This window comes from Alligator sinensis, unplaced genomic scaffold (assembly GCF_000455745.1).
Source record: "Alligator sinensis unplaced genomic scaffold, ASM45574v1 scaffold1023_1, whole genome shotgun sequence".
Taxonomy (NCBI): domain Eukaryota; kingdom Metazoa; phylum Chordata; order Crocodylia; family Alligatoridae; genus Alligator; species Alligator sinensis.
In genome coordinates, this window is record NW_005842373.1 from 532,088 (window position 1) to 551,182 (window position 19,095).

The 19,095-nt window shown below is 46.8% G+C and overlaps 1 protein-coding gene across 4 annotated transcripts in view; it reads left to right on the forward strand.

The window, feature by feature from the left end:
* Positions 1-19,095, forward strand: part of LOC102376387 (rho GTPase-activating protein 6) — a 77,773-nt gene that overhangs the window by 8,081 nt on the left and 50,597 nt on the right. For 2 of the 4 annotated variants that reach the window (XM_025210786.1, XM_006029345.3), the window contains exons 2-3: positions 6,561-6,717; positions 16,483-16,545. In XM_025210786.1, coding sequence (XP_025066571.1) covers positions 6,603-6,717; positions 16,483-16,545 — 178 coding nt within the window. In that variant the 5' untranslated portion in view covers positions 6,561-6,602. Of the gene's footprint in view, positions 1-3,158; positions 3,232-6,560; positions 6,718-16,462; positions 16,546-19,095 lie in introns of those variants that run through there. The other 2 variants (XM_025210785.1, XM_025210787.1) reach the window with 2 other exon arrangements.

Sequence of the window (19,095 nt, forward strand, 5' to 3'; positions counted from 1 at the left end):
CTGGGTGTGACTGCTAAGCCAATTTGCCCCCCCCCAGACTGTGTAAACATCTATGTCACAGCCTCTTAATTTATTTATAAGTATGGGATGAGATACTGTATCGAAGCCCTTGGTAATATCTAAGAAAACTACACCCACCTCTACTCCTGCGTCTAAGCATTTTGGGACCCTATTATACAATGAAACCAGATTGGTCAGCCATGATCTACCTACTACAAATCCATGCTGGTTTCCCTGCTGCATTATTTTCCCTGCTGGACTCCCACAAATATGATCCTTCATAATCTTTTCAAAGACCTTTTCAACGATGGAGGTGAGACTACTGGCCTATCCTCCTTCCTCCCCTTCTTGAAAATAGAGACCACATTTGCCCTTTTCTAGTCCTCCCGGACCTGACCCGAGTGCCACGAGTGCTCAAACAGCAGTGCCAGTGGTTCTGCTATGACACCTGCCAATTCCTTCAGTACCCTCAGATGAAGCTCATTCACGCCTGCTGACTTGAACACATCCAGTCCATCCAAGTGATTCTGCACCAAGTCAGCGTTGACAGTTGGTGGGCTGGTGTTCCTTTGATGCAGGCTAGATATCAGGAAAAACTTATTCATGGTAAGGGTGGCCAAAATTTGGAATAGGCTTCCAAGGGAGGTGATGCTCTCCCCTACTCTGGGGGTCTTTAAGAGAAGACTGGATAGGCATCTGGCTGGGGTCATCTGACTCCAGCACCCTGCCTAGGCAGGGGGTTGGAGCAGGGATAGAAGCCTGTCTTGGCTCACCAACCCTTTAGTAGCAGAGGTTTTTAGCCTGAACGTGTAACCGCTCTAAACTTGAGCTAACACTAACTGATCAACATTTGATAAGCTTGAAGTATAATATGTACTGTGGATACTTTGGAGTACTGTGTCCAGTTTTGGGTGCCGTACTTCAAGAGGGACGCAGGGAATCTCGAGAGGGTCCAGAGGAGGGCCACTCGCATGATTAGTGGCCTTCATGATAGACCCTATGGGGGGAGGTTGAGAGAGCTGAATCTCTTCAGCCTTCACAAGAGACGGCTGAGGGGAGATCTTGTGGCTGCCTATAAATTTATTAGGGGAGGTCAACGGGGAATAGGGGAAGCTCTGTTTACAAAGGCGCCCCAGGGAGTGACTAGGAATAACGGATGTAAACTAGTTGAGAGTGGATTTAGGTTAGATATTAGGAAGAAATTTTTCACAGTAAGGGTGGCCAGGATCTGGAATGGGCTTCCAAGAGGGGTGGTGCTATCACCTAGCTTGGAGGTCTTCAAGAGGACGCTAGATAGTCACCTGGCTGGGGTCATCTGACCTCGGTCCTCTTTCCTGCCAGGGGCAGAGGGTCGGACACGATGATCCATTGTGGTCCCTTCCGACTCCACAGTCTATGAATCTATGTAAGAAAGCCCTGGGAAATCTGTTTTTCAGAGTTTGTACTAGTTTTATTCTTTACACTGAATGCCTGGCAAAGCCCAATATAGTTAAAATTGCAACAACCTACTTATTTGGGCAAATTTGTAAAATTTGCATAGTTACTTAGTTGATGGACAGAAGGAATTGAATCTCAGGCTGCCACACCCATCACTACTGGGCTACACAGGCTGTCTTAGTGCCCAGACAAATGTGATACTTAAACTGTGAGAAGTGGCTTAGTCCTGGTTCAAAACTGATGTAAACCAATGATGTAACCCTAAACAGGTTTAGCTTCTTTTTATCAGTGGCATTTTTGTCCTAGAGGAAACAGGTCCATCTACACCCTTTCAAACATACTGATTTAGGGTTTGTTTCTTCTAACTCCTTCATGATTTGGGTAGTTTATCCATTAAGTAATATCTGAATTGCCTCTTCTGGTCATTCTTATCTTCACTGCCCTAGGGTTTCAGTACCTGGATGTGACTTCTCCTTTTTTCTCTTGACTACTGTAGGGAACATGATCCTCTTTTGGAGACCATCATCTCCCCCACACTCTCTTCCCCCTCAGCTCCCTTGCACATTTCTTGTCTTTGATATCAGATGATGGCTTCAAAAGTGTATAGGTTACAGAATGAAAGTATTATCATTGCTAAGATCTCTGCATAGGTGGAAGGGGAAAAATGATTGCCGGGGGGAGGCTGAGGGGGCGTGTGCATGTGCGCGCCTCCTCTCTCCCACCCGGGAGGTTAGTCTGTGTGGGAAGGGGCGGGGGGAGGGGATAGGCTGTGTATTGGGGTGGGGCAGACTGTGGCCCCAGTGGTGAGGGAGGGAGTGGGGCAGGGGCTGGGGTGAGTAGGGCCAGGTGGTGGGACAATCAGACAATCAGAGCCCAGGCGGCTCATCCAGAGGCGGGGGGGCTCCCACTGCTGCACACACCCCAGCAGAGGCCTGGGGGGCACGTGCCCCTCCCCCATCTGTGCGCGGGGCAGAGGTGGGCTGCGGCTGTGAACTAGGCTTTACTCCCTGCTGCAGCTGCCCTGGGAACAGTGCAACACCATGTGTGTCCCACTGCCAGGTGGGCAGAGGGCACGGTGCAGACCAGTGGCAGGATGCACATGACATTGCACCGCTCTCGAAGCAGTGAGGTACAGAGGCAGAGAAGAGCCCAGCCCGCAGCTGCAGCCCACCTAAACCCCATGAACAGATGGGGGGGCACGTGCCCCCCTCCCTTGATTCCCCCACAGTGCACACAGTGGCAGGAGTGCCCCCCCACCGTGCCTCTGGACATGCCACTGGGCTCTGATTGTCCCATGACCTGGCCTGGCCAGGGCCCCATTCACCTCTGCCCCTACCCCACTCCCTCCTGCACTGTGGGGGTCTCGATCTGCGCCCCCAAGCCCCTTCCCCTTCACAAAGAAAGTAGACTGAAACTTGCCTACTGTGCTAGGCAGCCACACACTGGGACTGTGATCCTGGCTGTGTATCTGAGTGTGTGCACTCCTCTCCACCCTGCTGCAACAGCCCAGAGCCTGCAGCCGGGTTTCCCGGAAGCCCTACCTGCTGCCCTGTGTTTGGGAGGGCTAAGCCCCATTAGCCCCAGCCTTCCACCGCCTATGGGTTCCCAAGTTTTGGGAGAGGCTCTGGTAGTGACTTTCCAGAAATTCCAGGGATGTTGGAGTTTTATTGCAGCAAGAGAGCAGGAAACAATAACAATGTTTTATATTTCTTGCCTTTTAGGATTAGCACCTGCAACTCTTGGGGTCTTAAAGTCACAGATGCTGACAGCTGTCCACATGCAGTGTCTGCAAATGTAAGGCAAGAAAGGAAGAATACAAGGGGAGGAAGGAGGCTGTGGGAGCTGGTAGACTCCTCTGCAAGTCATGAAAGGGCCATAGAGGCCTAGAGGAAAAGGATGAAACCAGGATCACAGGAGCAAGGCATCAGGCAGATGAGGAAGGAGATGCAGAAGCTCATAAAGAAAATTATGGCTGTGACCCAGAAGGGTTCCATGATCAACAGGGATGTTGCAGATTTAGCAAAGCAAACACTGTACTTAATCTGCAGTAACATCCAGTACAAGCAGAAAATGCAGTGTTCTCTGCTAGATTTTGTGAATTGCCAGTTGTAGTGGGCAGAGTCCATTTATTGGTCATATTTTCTCATTAATGTTCCTCCCAAGTCACTTCAGTACAGAGGTGCATTCACTGGCTGTGTCTACATGAGTTGTTGACTGTGCCATAGTTGTTACTGCACAGTAGCATCCCTGAATGGCTTTTTGGTGATGTTGACTGTGCAGTAGCTTGTTACTACTGCACAGTAGCATTGTGCCATGCGTTGACACTACTGCACGGTTGTAACGAGCTACTGCACAGTCAGTGTTTTGTGTAGACACGACCACTGAGTATGTGGCAGCTACCATATGGCACTTCTTTCTGGGGTCAACACTAGGCTGACAAAGAGTCAGCCCTGGTTGAAGCCCTGGCTTCAGTTACTTCCCTGGTTATAGGCAAAAAAGTCCCCTTAGGGAACTAATATCCTTCAACACCTCCAGCATTAACAATAGCCAGATGCCCCACAACTCAGCTCTCAAGGACTATGGGCTTGCTATGGACAAGGTAGGGAGTGAATTGAGGGCAGGGAATAGGAATGTTGTGCAAAATTGTTGACTTGGTGGGCATTCAAAAGCCTCAGAAAGTGTGCATGGAGCATCTTTTTTTATAGTCAGACTCTGTAATGGCTACTAGTTTCCCATGAATTGTTAGCCATTAGCAGCTGTTTTTTGTCAGACCGCTATCAGCACTCCCTTTTCCACACTCAAAACGACATTCACTTGGCAGTCTGCCTCCACAGCTTTAAGCCACTCAGTGCAGCTTTCCAGGAAAGAGTTCTCCCACCACTGCTAAAGTTCTCTCACCACAGCTATCTGCCCACCTCTGTAGCACTGCCCTCTTCTACTGTTGTCACCCCATGTCTGCAACAGTGCCCTCTTCTACTATTTACACTTCTTGTCTGGAATCAGAAGTGGCTATTGATACCATACAGCTGGTCCCAAATTAAGCCATCCTGAGTAGTGTCTAGTGTTTCCTCTTTTCTGGTAGCTTGCAGGCATTAGAATGAAGTATGTGGGACAGATGTTTGTCACAGCACTTAAAGCAGACAAGGTACTTTGGGTAAAGGTTCTTCACATCATTTAACACATTCTTGGAAGGTGCTGAGATATTACTGTGATGAGGGTAGTATAAGAACCTATATAGAAGAGGATAGAATCTTTGGTCTGGTACTTTTTCAAGAATTTATTTTTATTTAATTAATTAATTGCATTTTCCTTTATCATAAGTTATTTCTCTTTTTCTTTTAAAGAGAGAAATATTTTAACCCCTTTTTTGGGAGACTGTGGACTCCATTCTGACCATGTATGCTTTCCAGTATAGCTGCTGCTGCTCTGTTGCTCTGTGTCTTTTCTCAGCTTTGTCAAGGTATTGTGTGGGGGTTTCCTTCTTGGCTGTGAGTTGCCCTCAGATCACGGTAGGCAGGAGTCATGGCCACCTGTTGAAACTACTGAGTTCTGAGAGCAGTAGAGCCAAGTGAGCAAGGAATTGGGAGCGGTTGATATCCCTGATGTCGAGCAAACCTGTGGAGAGAATGTTGGCAGCAGGGGATGATGGGAGTATAATGAATGTTGCTGCAGATTTCAGTGAACCAGCAGGACCCAGCATAGGTGACCAGTAGAGGGTACATGAGGGGGGTGGCATGTGCCCCCCCAGCAGGGCCATCCCCACTGCTGATGCTGCCGGCAACTTCTGCAAGTGCTCCCCCAGACTCAAGAGGCACCAGTCGCCCATGGGACCCAGGTTCTCTTGCTCCTGCTTAAAATCTGGGACTGAGAGTAACAACAAAGTTTTTGAACTGAAGGAACTAGGATGCAGAGGAAGAGGCTGCAGGCCGGGGAAAAGACAACAAACTATAGCTTTCTGGTTATGCGGAGCTCAATATTTTGGCAGGTGGTTTTGGCTGAAATCATAAAATGGGTCAGCTACTTTATTACAATACATCTCAGTTTGTGTTGAAATCACAGTGAGGATGCTCCAGAGTTCTCTTTATGGCACACTTCAGTGTTTAAGGAGACAATTTCTTAGTTGGAATAAAAACTCCTGTGCAAATTAGGAAGTTTTTCAGAGCAAGTTCAACAAACACTTGTGTGGAATGGTTTAAACAGGGATGATCCAGCCTTGAGCAAGGGCTGGATTAGGTTACCTCCTGGCCCTACTTCATTAGGATTCTACAAAATTCTGCTAACAATTAAGATCTATTTAAAGAAATTTAGGACTAGAAAATGGGATGAAAGCAAAGGAATAGCAACATTTATTTAAATCGGGGTTGGCAACCTATGGACCATGGACTGGATTTGGCTTGCCAAGTGATTTCATCAACCCTGCAAAGCCTAGATATTGGTTGTACTTTGGCAGTGGGGCAATTTGGCAGTGTTTCAGCATTGGGGATTCTGTGCATTTGACTACAGCTGGATCCCATGTGCATCAGTGGCAATTTAGCACTGGGGCGAAGCAGTGGCAATGGCAACCAGCCTGTCTTGGACTGAGCTGCTCCAAAAAGTTTACCAACCTCTGATTTAAATAAATAATCTATTTATGCTAATAAATATCTGTATTTAAATTGAAATTTATTTTTCTTAGATCATGCTTTCTTCCTCCCACATGTACATTTATACTTCTTCAAGATATCTATACTGAAGAGTGATTGAAGGAAATAGCCTGGGTTAAATTAGCCCTGAAGCTGTTTCAGGGGTAAACCAGCTCTCAGCAGCTCTCAAGATCTGGGTGGGGATAATATCTGAGCTGATATTGTAGTGATGCATATGAATCAGGGTCCTAAGTTAGGGTTGCAGATCCTTATCTGGCATTTCTACACTTGCAATTGCTTTATTTGACAATTCTAACAGATTAAATGCATTTTTCACCTAATTTTGGAAATTTGATAGTGAAAAGGTTTTATGGGGATGTAAAACACTCAACTTATTTATTCATTTAAAAGGATGTCTTATTAGGTTTGATCTGTTCATCTCTCTAAGAAAGACTCTTCAATTGGCCACTTTGACTTTTTGTTAATCTTTTTGCATTTCAGAGAAATTTTACCTGATGTTTTAAGCTAGGACAGGGAATCACAATGCAGCCTGTGCACTTACATAGCCTCTCAGAATTGGAAAGAGCCAGTCTACAAAGAATTGCTTTTTATCGGCTGCAAGAAAATCATATAATCAGCGCGATCAACTTTCCTAAAGGTAAGAGGAGGAGAAAAAATGCTGCGTGAGACAGGATGAACTGCAGAGTTCTAGTCATGATTAGTAATTATTGTTTCTGTTGCTGTTGCTAAGAAGAATAGTAGCAATAATAATGTATTAATTGACACGAGATGTTTCTGTACAAAGTGTTTATTGCATTTTAACCCGAGTGGATTTGCGGTTATGTAGGGGGGTTGGCCTTCTTGTTTTGTATTTTTTAATGTGTTTGGTCTGATGTCAGTCCCCATTGCATCAGGATTGCTAAAGGACGTGCAATCCCTTTGTAGCGTGAGAACATGACCTTGCTTGTTCTCTGTATCTGAGACAAGCCCCCTAATCTTGAGCAGATGCAAAAACATCTGGCAAACCCTTCCAATGGGAACAATGTTAATCCCTTCTGGGCAGAACAGACTCACTGCAGCTTCGGAATGTCCCTAAATTCAGCTTAAGAGCTGGGATGTTAGGAAATTGGTGCTTATTTTTAACTCTCTAGAATTTAGGGCTCAAGGAAAGATGGTTACTCCTCACTGACAGAGAAATATAGCACATCCCAAGAGACAGCATCTCTCTGCATACCAGCACAGCTAGAAATATCACAAGGAGTAGGGATCCAGCTAGTCTAGGATCCTGGTGCTGGCAGTGGCCAGTGCCAGTGGCTGAGAGAAATGTTTGGGAGACCCTGTAGTAGCAGCTATAGAATAACATACCAAATGGGAAATTTCTGAAACAGGAGGGTTTAGGACCCTTCCAGAGAGTGTGGCTATTATTTAGGGCTGTATCTAATAAAGGGCTTTGTTTAAAGGACTTCTAATTTGGAGTGCATCAGTACTGCACAAATATACAGAGCTCCTCTCTGCTAAAGCATCTCAAAATATACTGGAGTTGATGCTAGTGTAACCCAGGTGAACCCAAGTACTGTTTTGCCCTCTCCAGATAGAAGGGATGGGTGGCAGGCAGGAGTGCTGAGAGAGGGATCTGTAATGTGCAGGCCAGATCCTTCTACTCCCTATAGAGTCAGGCCAGGACAAGAGATACTTAATTACATACAGATTTATGAATATATACAAAATTAAAAGAATTGCTATTAATAAAACACACACACACAATTATCATATAATACTTTGTCCTACAGATAAAGGCTGAAAGATTACACCCCTCCAGGTAGCCCCAAGCAATGTGTTGATAGACAGTTGGTCTAAAATAGACAACCAACAGTTAAATACAGGTGAGCAAGTATAAATACAATTAAACAACAGTCAAAACACAAATATACACAGGTAAGTATAGCCATTAGGGAAGGGGTCCCAGCAGTGTTCCTTAAGAAGTTTATAATTAACACTCTATTAAACTACTAATATACAAAGTTAAAATGTCTACAAAATATAAGGAACAGTGTCACAGACTAGGGGCCACTCTCCCACAAAATATAAGGCACCTCAACATCCGGTTAGGTCAAGCTTACCTGAGGATAAACTGCCTCACAGCTGGGGTAGCTCCCGTCCCCTGTAGGAATCCCTTCCCCAACAACTTACAACTTCAGGGCCTGGATGGGTGGTCCTCATCCACTTGGCTGAGTTGCTCCTCACGGGCAGGCCCTCCCAGGCCACTGGCTCCCCTTGGGCTGCCATCTGCAGGTGGCCCTGTGCACTGAGGGCTCTGCTGGGGGTTGGAGGTCCAGGTGTCCTTGTGCACTGCTGGGGCTCAATCTGCTCCTGGGCCCTCTGTGCAGCGTCGCCTACACTGAGCCGCTGGCCTTGCGTCAATGGCTGCTGACCTGAGCTGCCTCAAGTGACTTCTAGGGTCTGCTTCCATGCAGCGCCGCCTGCACTGAGTTCCCTGGCCACCTGCCAGGGATCACAGACCTGAGCCGCCTCGTGCATCTCCCAGGGTCTGGGCTCCATGCACTGCTGTGTGCACCGAAGTCCCGGCTGCACGCTGGGGGGTTGCAGACCTGAGTTGCCTCATGCAGCTCCCAGGGTCTGGGCTCCATGCACTGCTGCGTGCACTGGGTCCCTGGCCTCATGTCAGGGGTTGCAGACCCAAGCTGACTCAAAAGGCTCCCAGGGTCTGTGCTCTGTGCACTAAGCCGTGCACTGACACCATGTTCCCTGCGGTGGAGCTGGGGACACAGCCGCTTGCTGCTTCCGCTCCCAAAGAGGCATCTTTGGGCTCTTCAGGGTGCTGGTTCTGTGCACTGGCCAGCTCACACCAGCTCTTCTTTGCCCGTCATCTTCTCTGTCCCTCAACGCATCTGCCGTGTGTTGGGCATGCAGCTCCTTTTATTCACTCCGTAGGCTTCGCCCCAGAGTGTTGTCGGACCAGCAAAGAGCAGGCTACAACCAGGTCTAGGGTTCTCCTATTCCTCCCCGCCAGGCAGGGGCAGGGCAAGCCCCTTCCCAGTGTTACTTGATTGGTGGACGGGTTCCACCAATGACAATGAAGATTCTCCAAGCCTGGGCTGCAGGGCTGTATTAATAAGTCCACCACGCTAGTATGCTGCTTCACTGCTAAATGGCAGGTACTCAACCCCCAGGCTTCTGGTCTGTGCTTCCTGACCTTGCAGGGCTGACCAGTTTCATATCCATTGCTCTCCTAGTGAGAGCAGAAAATGGATACTTAGCATGTCCTTGCCCTGCAGTCTCTGACTGAACTGTGCCAAGAGCAACTTGTTCCACTCTTCACTTCATGGCAGAGTCTTTGTTTACTTACAGTTCCATTCATTTTTTTCCTTTTTTTCCTTTTCAAGCATCTCTACTAGCTGGTAACATGGTGGTGGCAGAGTGGTAGGCTACTCCTCTCTGATGCCAGAGCTATTTGAGCTTCCCTGTCCCAGCTGCTGGTACACCTCCTGCCTGGCAGTCCAAAACAGGAGTCGGGACACCCCAGAATCCTCCTTGTCTTTTTGGGCAGCTCCTTTTCTGGTGGTTGGACTGGAGCCTCTTCACATTCCTTTTACTGCCTCATTGCTGTTGTCAGGTGGTTTTGAGTCCACCCCAGAGTTGGTGGTAACGTAGGGCTCAGCAGGGTTGTCCCTGGTGAAGATCTTTGAGAGCTCCTCATAGTAAGCATATGCTGCTCACAACGCATCTGAAACCTGGTTGAGATCACAAGTGGTCTTGTTTAGCACCTTCAGGGTTTTCACCTTGGTCCAGCTCTGGTGCCAGCTCTGGTTGTGCCTGAAAGGTGACACCTCTGTTGTGATCCATTTATACACTGCCTGATTTTGATGCCTTTCACAGTGGAGCACTTCAGAATTATCCCTGCTTCATCTAGGGCCATATTTGATGTGGCTCAGACTAATCTGTAGCACTATGATACTGTGTCTTTGATCTGCTCACTTTTTATATTGCTTTTAAACTGCTGAAAGCACTATAAATATCATGGCTAGGGACAGACATTCAAGAAGCCTGAGCTTGAATTGATTCGATTTTTGCAAATTAGTCTAATCCACTCAGAATCCAGAATCTTTAAATTTTGCCTCTGATAGTAGGTGCTTTCTAAAAAATGGAGCTGTCCTCACTCTTGCCTTTTAGAAACAGAGCTGCCAGAGGATAGGGTGGTGGTGCCACTGCTCACCTTTTACCAAGAAGCCTAGCTGTTAAGAGATCCAGGTTCTAGCCCTTTTCAGCCTGCAGGGGTTCAAAATCACATTTTTCACCCCTGTGGAGAGTGCACTGCTATATAGAATAGTGCTGGTGAGGGAACACTCCCTGTCTGTTTGAAGTTGGGCCACAAAATAGTTAAGAATGCAAGATTAATGGAGCCAACAGGATGCATCACAAGAGGGTATATCAGTCTGTAGTCTAGTGATTAGCCATTTAGCACTGGGGAGTCCTGGGGTTTGGTCCTTGTTCCTAAGATGCACTCTCTCTCTCTTTTTTAATCTAATAGCTTTGAAAAACAAAAATGCATAAATAGGTCAAAGAGCCAACTATAGAGCTAGCTCTCTCCTGGGTTCTTTCTTTCTTGCATGGATTTTGCATTTCTCATAGCACAATTATCCCACTTTAAGAGGAGGATACCTAACCTGTGGATGGCTCATAGCCTCATTAGAGAATCCTTCAGAGGGTTGGAAGTTGCGGGTTTGAACTCCTGTCTGAAGAGGACTAAAACTCAGCCTTCCCACTTCCCAGATGATTGCTTTAATCCCCGGGCTATTATAGTAAAAGTAGGTTTCTTCTTTTAAAAGGAAAGCAACTGCATTTTTGTGAGGCCAATATGGTTCAGACATGTCTGGAGTTCTAAATCTTAATTTAGGTGCTTAAGTAAACTCAAGGGTTGTTTCTCCCAAAATTTAGGCATGAGTATCCAGGAGTTAAATTAAAAGAAAAAGATACGTGTCTAATTTGAACAGAGAAGAGAGAAGCTGTTGGTATAGAAAGTCACAGTAGCTAGGACACTAAATGGGCTAGCTGATAGAAGGTGCAGAAAAGGAGTGTACATCTGAAATCCTGGCTTATAAATTTGGTTTTTATATTCTAAAACACCTATGCAATCTTGGGCGAGGACAAGGTGGAGCCCATCTTTTATCAGCAGCTTAGTGGTTAGAGTATTCATTCAGCAAGAGGGGCTGGATTATAGATTCTTCTCTGTCTGAGTGGGTTTGAACCACCTTCTTTTACTGCCCAGAAAATTCTGTAACCAGCAGGCTACAGGACAGGGCTCAGGTATATTTGTGCAGAGCCACATACCTGTACATGCCCAGTAGCCTTGTGGACACTTCATATGTATATGCAACAGGATTGCAGACTGTGCAGAGATGCCAAAACTGCCAGTTATGTAGCTGGGTTATGCAGGTGTCATTGTGGTGCATGAAATGAAGGGGATTCTACCTCAAATGCACACCTACAGAAATGATTGGTGAGTCAGCAGTGTTCCTGAGAAGGGTCTGTGTATTTTGGTGGATCACAGACTCACTATGAGTCACCAAAGAAGCCACCAAAGAAGCCAATGTACTTTGGAGCTGCATTAAAGAAGTATTGCATGTATTGTATGTAAGACACAAGAGGTGGTAGCACCACTTTACTCAAAACTGTTCAGACCTCAGCTAGAATATTGTATGCAGTTCAGATGTAGAGAAGAACCACAAGTGGGTGAATATGATAAATGGTCTGGAATGCAGATCATATGAGGAACAATGAGAGAACCATGGTAGGTATGTTTAGTTTAGAGAAAGGAAAATGAAGGGAAGACATGATAACATTTTTCAGATACTTGAAATGTTGCTATGAAGAAGAACAGTTCTTTTTTGGGTCAGACAGCAGACATGAACAACAGGTTTAAATTTCAGCAAAAGCAGATTTAGATTACATTTAATAAAAAAAACACTTAACCATCAGTGTAGCAAGCTGTCTAGAGAAATCACAGACTCTCTATACTGGAAGTTTTCAAGAAGCTAGATAAGCTAGTCTGGGAAGAATCAGAGGCAGCAGAATCTGCAGTTTGAACAAGGGTGTTGGGCCTTGAGGTCCCTGCCAGCCGTATGATTCTTACAACGTTTTTCTCTCTTCCAAAATAAAAATGTTAAAACTCTCTTTCATGCATCTATAAAAAAGCCAACCACAGTTTTATGGTCTACAACTTTATGTAGCTAAAGAAAAATAAGAAAATGTCAAATCAGAACCTTTTAATTTCCAAATGCTGCAACTGTTCTCCACCTTTTACCCTGTACTTAGTAGTAGGTCCAATAGTGACAGGAAGTGGCTGATGCCTATGATATTGAGATGCCGAGCTCCACCTGGTAACAGTAAAACAGGGATTTAAAATCACCTTATCTCCAAATGGGTCCCAAATGCTCCCCACCTTCATTGTTACAAGAGGAGATGGAGGCTTCAAAGAGGCCTGGAGAGATTTTGAGAATCAGGAATCTGCACTTTGAAGGTGTCTTGAGGGGTGATGTGGGTTAGAGGGGATATGCTCAGTGGAATACGAATAACATTCTCTCTCTCTCTCCCCCCCTATATTTTGAGCCATGTTTAGGAGAACAGCTAGGATAAAGTTGGCCAACCTGCAGCATGGGTGCCACAAGTGGCACAGGCAGCCTCTGTGTGGCAGGCAACAGACTGGGGAGGGCACAAGCAGCACAGTAGTAGATAGGGCAGGGAGCACAGCTGCCACTCTGGTAAGAACAAGGAATCAGAGTGGTACTCAGGGAGGGTCTTGGGCAACGCGTGGGGGGTGCATGCAGGTGCACATGGCGGTGCACCCCCTGTGAAAAGGCACCACCAACACTGCTGGCAGCTGCCACCACCCCTTCACCATCGACATCACTGGCGGTGTCTGTGGGTGGTCTGCAATTGCCACTGGCAGCCACCGACTCTGCTGGTGGCATCTGTAAGCGGTCACTGACTGCTGGTCAGTGCTTGTCACCTCCCTGGCCCCCTGCTGCCAACAGCACTGCCACCACCTGTGGGAGCTCACTGTGCCTCCCCAGCCTCTGGGGGCACGTGGTGTTCATGGGGAGGGTGCAGGGTTAATTTGTGGCACACCTGCTACTGGGCTAGGCAATATCTTTAGTAGGACGTGCTGAGAAACTAGTTAAGAAAGGAAGCAGGCTGCAATAAGGTGAGGGTGAGAGGGAGTAGAGAACATTTGGAGAGTTATGGGTAGAGGTTACTGTGGAGGACACCAGGATACATGTAGGAGAGTGGGGGTTGGAAGAATTTGAGGCCTGGAGCAGCTGGGGTTTAGTGGCTTAGATTTTCTTTGTACTGGAACGTGTTTTCTAGTAGAGCCAGTAGCAGATCCAGAAATGCAGCAAGAGGGATGTGACACCCCCTTCCCCCGTCACCCCAACCTCAGCTGTTTCACACATGTGCAGGCTCCTGCTGGAGCTCCATGTAAGCAGTGAACTCTGAATTCACCAGCTGATTGGGGCCCACCAGCTTTCATGTGTTTCCAAAACCCAAAGCCCAGGGGATGAATGCTCACCCTCTGGACTTTGGAGCTGCGTGAAAGGAGGGGCTCTGAGCAGACCCTACGCTGAGAGCTCATGTGACACAGCCGAAGGGGGATGCAACCATGCTGCCACAACCCCATTTTAACATCTGGATCCCTCTGAATCTGCGCCTGGGTAGAGCCATATAGGTCTCTGTTTAGAAAGACCAGCTTCCCAAACAGTATAAGCTACACCAGGAAAAGGCTTTCTTTGATAGTGTATGCTGGCATAGCTTTTGCCAGTAATGTAACAAGTTGTTGGTGACTGGGGTACCAACCCAGTGCTACTGCGGCCAGCCCAGGAAACAGAAACTGCTTATCATGCCTCTGGCTTTTTTTTTGGCAGAGCTATGTTGCCAGAGGGGGCTGTTCTTACACAGTTATGCCAACAAAATGTAAGTGTCTTAACATGGGCCAATCTAGGATGTTGAAAAGGGGGGGGGGGGTGTGCAGATGGTGTAATGCATCAACTCATAATACAGTGCATATTTTTCTTCAGTTAAAAAGAAACTAGAAACTCTACCTATATGCTAGGGGCTTAGGGCTATATTAAGATCCAAGCAAAAACAAACAGAACTGAGTTGGGGGTTGTGGGGGCAGGGGCTGAATGCCAACTTCTCTCATATTTCCTTTCAGCCTGCCATAACTGGCCTCAACTGTCCTTCAACCTCAGTGTACAGAAACTAACAGTTGGGATCAAGGGAGGAAACATTTCAGCCAGGAAGATCAACCCCTCTGGGTCCACCTTGGTTTTATGCTGCCCTGGTTGTGCTACTGGTTCAGTCTCCCACAGCATCCTCCACAGCATCCTCCATCTGCTACAATGAATAATCCATAAAGGGGTTGATCTCTTCACCTCACCTGAGTGCTGCACCACTGCACAACACAGCCTGCCTTCACCCTCCCCCTCCCCCCGCCTTTGATTTGTTGTGGGCTCAAATCCCCTAGGACAGTAGCTTTCAACCTATTTTCATTTTCAGACCCCTAAAATTTTTTTAATGGAAGTGTGGACCCCTTTGAATTGTAAGTGTAGGCATTCACATACTTTCGATTGATCATAGTCATCTTTTGCAGGCCCCTTAGATATAGTCTGCAGACCCCAAAGGGTCTGTGGACCACAGGTTGAAAACCACTGCTCTAGGATTAAAGCCATCCAGTAAAGGTTCCTAGGTAGTTTCATAGTTTCATGCTTGTTAGGGGCTGGAAGGGACTTTACAGATCATCGGGCCCAGCCCCCTGCATTTGGGCAGGAAAGACTGCTAGGATCAGATGACTCTAGCAAGATAAGCATCAAGATGTTTTTTGAAGATCACCAGGGTAGATGACACACCTTTATTGGTCACACTGTGGGGTTAGCAGAGAATCATTACCAGAAATATGTAGAAGACAGGATAATTGTATATGGAAGAATAGCTTGATTAGTGGAAGACCAAATGCTGTTAATGCCTATAGAGTGAAGAGGTTATCAGGAAAAAGACATGATAATGAGCTGTGAAGTCGGTTGACTCCCTCAGCTCTGCCTGACTAGAAACGTGGTAGTTCCTACTGGGTAATTTGTTTTAAATTTTGAGTGGAGCAGGAATCAAAGGCAGGGTACAACACTATCACCAAACTCCTCCCTGGATCTGCCCCTGGGCCAGGAGCTGCTACAGACTGAAGAAGAATACTGCACTAGAGAGAACATGGGTCTGATATGCATGGCAACACATATTGATGGGCAGAAAATCTCCAAAATTAATGCAAAAATGGTTATTCATAAAAATGAAGCCAGCTATTAATATTGCTTTACATTATTATATAGTTACCTTTGTTTCTACTGAATTTTAGAAGCTAGTTATGTTTGTGTTCATGTGCAGTATATTTGAAGTTTATGGTAGCTTACATGATGAGAGTTGTAGATGCTTTAGTTGTAAAGTGAAACCATGATAACACACAAAAACTCCCTGTTTCTGTGCTCTGTCTGCTCCTCTCTCTGACCTGTCCCTACATAAACACTTCTTCCTCAAAAACGTTCAGCAAAGCTCCTCTACCCAGAGATTTATGTACAGACAGCAGGATGGTTTAATCTGGGGGTGTTTAAAGTGTTTGAGAAGCCATTCTAAAGTTTCACCAATAAATTCTGTATCTTTTTTTATATACCATCTGGAACATTTAGTCTCAAACACTCATACAAGTTCATGCATTCATCACGCACTACTAAAATAGTGGAGTTAAAAAAAACAAGTGTGAGAATGCTAAGGGAAGGAAGTCTAATACAAACTGGAAGGTAAAACCAAATAAGCTGATATTTATGTTTTCATTTGACTTCAGAAAAGCGGTACATTTTTGTAGTGATTAATTACTGTTCTGATTATGGCTGAACTAATTCATGTCAATATATTTTTTGGCTGCCTAGTGGTTACTTCCCTGTCTGTACTAAATCTTAGCTGCTGCATATTGCTAGCACATCACTGAGGCTGCTAGAGGTTAGAAAGTGGAAGAAGGGCAGGTACAGTATGTAACCATTAGAATTTACTCTTTGGCTTCTTGCTTTTTCTTACAAAAAGAGGACATCCTAAAAATCAGACCTAAAGCTGTGGGTGAGGGTAGAATAAAGGGCAGTGTATTACTGCAGAGAGTAATATGATAGATTCTGGTAAAACATAACCTCTCCTCCCACTGACTATAGAAAGTAGACAGAAATCTGACTTGAAATCTGCAGAAGCTTTTGGGCTGAGAGAGGGAATTTTACATTACACTGTGTAAGTGACCGAAAGTTTTCCACATGTTTGGATAGCAAATGTGCTGCAGATAATCTAATGACATGTAGTCTTTCCTTTCCCTCCTTAGCTGGACCTAAACAAAACAAATCCATCCGGAGCAAACTGGAGAGCTTCTCCAAGGAGAAGAAAGGTGAGTGGATTCAAGCAGTTATCCTGAAATTATGGGCTAAATAACATTTGCTTTATGTATCTAAATGGCAATTATGCAGCTGCGTATCTGCAGTTTTTGGTACTTATGTGCAGATTCAGCCCTGGCTGCCCAAACAGCCACATGTGCACATAACACACTCAGTAGCTGGCACTCTGACTGGGCAGGTACACAGTACCATATACTCACACAGACTGGATCCAGACATGCAGGCACGTGTGGTTTGTGGCGAGGCAAACCTCTTTGCAGTACCACAAATTGCATGAGTTGCACCTTAATCAGTGTGCAGTGCTGCTAATTTGCAGTGCCAGGGCAAAATTTGCTACTGGGATTTCTGGAAACAAAAAAAAAACCTGGAAAAAAGTGGTGCAAACCATGCCAAAGTGGCAGGTGCTGGGACAAACAGAGAGATGTGGACAAACCCATCTCTGTGTGCTGTGGAGCCCCTGTGCTGAGGCACCCTGAACCCCAACCAGCCACTTCCCATCTGGCTGGGTTGCAGGGTGCCTCAGTGGGGGAGCAGGCAGCCCTGGGCTGGCTGCTTCCCTGTCTTCTTGTGCCTCAGCATGGGGGCTTCACTGCGGAGCTGCTGACTGGGGCACAGTGTGCGTTAGCATTGGTGCTTCATGTGCCTCAGTCTGGGGGCTCCACAGTGGAGTCCCTATACCGAGGCATGCAGAGACAGGGGAGCATTCATACCAAGGCTGTTTGCTCCTGTCTCAAGGCACACTGCACCCCAGTCAGCCAGGGAGTGGCTGGCTAGGGCACAGCAGTGCGGGGGCTCTGCAGTGCACAGAGATAGGGGAGCAGCAGCCCAGGGCTATCTCCATGTGCTGCTCCCTGGCTGGCTGGGGCACAGGGTGCCTCAGCACAGGGGATGGCTAGCCCTTCTTGAGGCACCCTGTGCCCCAGTCAGGTCCCCTTCCCCTGCAGCACATAGAGCAGTGGGGCAAAGTGTCCCTCTGCAAAGCACGTGAGCAGGGGCATGCACTGCGGCACAAAGTAGCAGCAGAAATTTGTGCTGCTGCAAAGGCACGCCCCTGCTTATGTGTACACAGCCACAGGGATGCATATAAGGCTCCAAACCTGTAACTGGGAGGACATCTTTTACATTTTAGCCCAGTAGCCTAGAGCAGTGGTTCTCAATGTTTTTTGTACCAGGACACATTTGTAAACATCAGTGGTCAGTCCTGACTGAGTGCCCCTGTAGCAGGGGGCCTTCTCAGGGCCAATTTTGTCTTTGGCCCGCCCACCTGTTTCTGGGCTAACCACCTGTTTTTTCATCTGCCACACCTGTTATTAATTAATTAATGATCTTAATTAGGCGGGAGGCTGCCCATTTCTTGCCCCGATGCCAGGGGGTGCTATCTGTGGCTCTGTTCCTCCCCTATACTGCAGCCCAAGCCTTGCAGATGGCATTTATAAATTCCTCTTTATGTTCAGGTCTCAGCCGCTGTGGGCTTACCCCTTCTCTCTCTAGCTAGGCCTGTCAGTCAAAAACCCACTAATCAGGGCTTGACTCCAAGGCTCTAGCTCTCAAAACTCACTCGGGCTCCTGAGCCCTCTTCGGCACTGTGGTCTGCTCACCCCTGAATACTGCGCCCTCTCTGGTTCTGGGGTCCGCTCACCCCACGAACACTGCACCCTCTCTGTTGCTTCTGTGCTTTCTCCACCTGCTGTTTATAGGGTTCTGGCCATCCCCTTCCTGTCACCTGACCGGCTGGCAGGGCTCGATCCTTAACCTCTACTTGACCGGCTGGCCGTGTCTGGAAGGTTCTGGATTTAAAGGGACCACCCTGTTTCTTGGTAACAGGGCTAGGGTTCCCTGTTACACCCCTCCTCTTCTCTTTTGATTGGGTTCCTTCTTTCTCCCCCAGACCCTCTTCTTCTTTGTATTGTCTCGAGAAGAAATCGGCACTTACATTCTGAATTCCTGGGTGATGCTCCACCTCAAAGCAATATGGTTGCAGACAAGGACCCATCTCATCTGTCTAGCATTATCTGTCTTCATGCTCTACAGCCAGCATAGAGGTGCATGATCTGTGATCAGCGTGAACCGTCGCCCTAACAGATAATATTGGAGTGTTTCAACAGCCCACTTAATTGCCTAACACTATTTCTTTATCGCGGCATGATTCCATTCTGGTGGGTGTAATTTCCTACTTATGTAGGCTATAGGATGTTCTTCTTCTCCTTCTCTCTGGACCAACACCGCTCCAATAGCCACATTTGATGTGTCGGCCTGCACCAGGAAAGGCTTATTAAAATCTGGTGTATATAGTAGGGGCTGCAAACATAGTGCGTCCTTCACTACTTGAAATGCCTTTTCCACCTCCGGCGTCCACCTCGCCTTGGTTGGGGCCCCCGCCTTTATCATCTCTATCAAGGGTACTACTAAGTGTGCAAAATGAGGTACAAATCTTCTATAATAACTAGCTAGCCCCATAAAAGCCCTCACCTGTTTCTTCATATGAGGAGCTCAGTACTTCCATAACGCCTCTACTTTGTCTAACAATGGTCTCACCTTTCCGC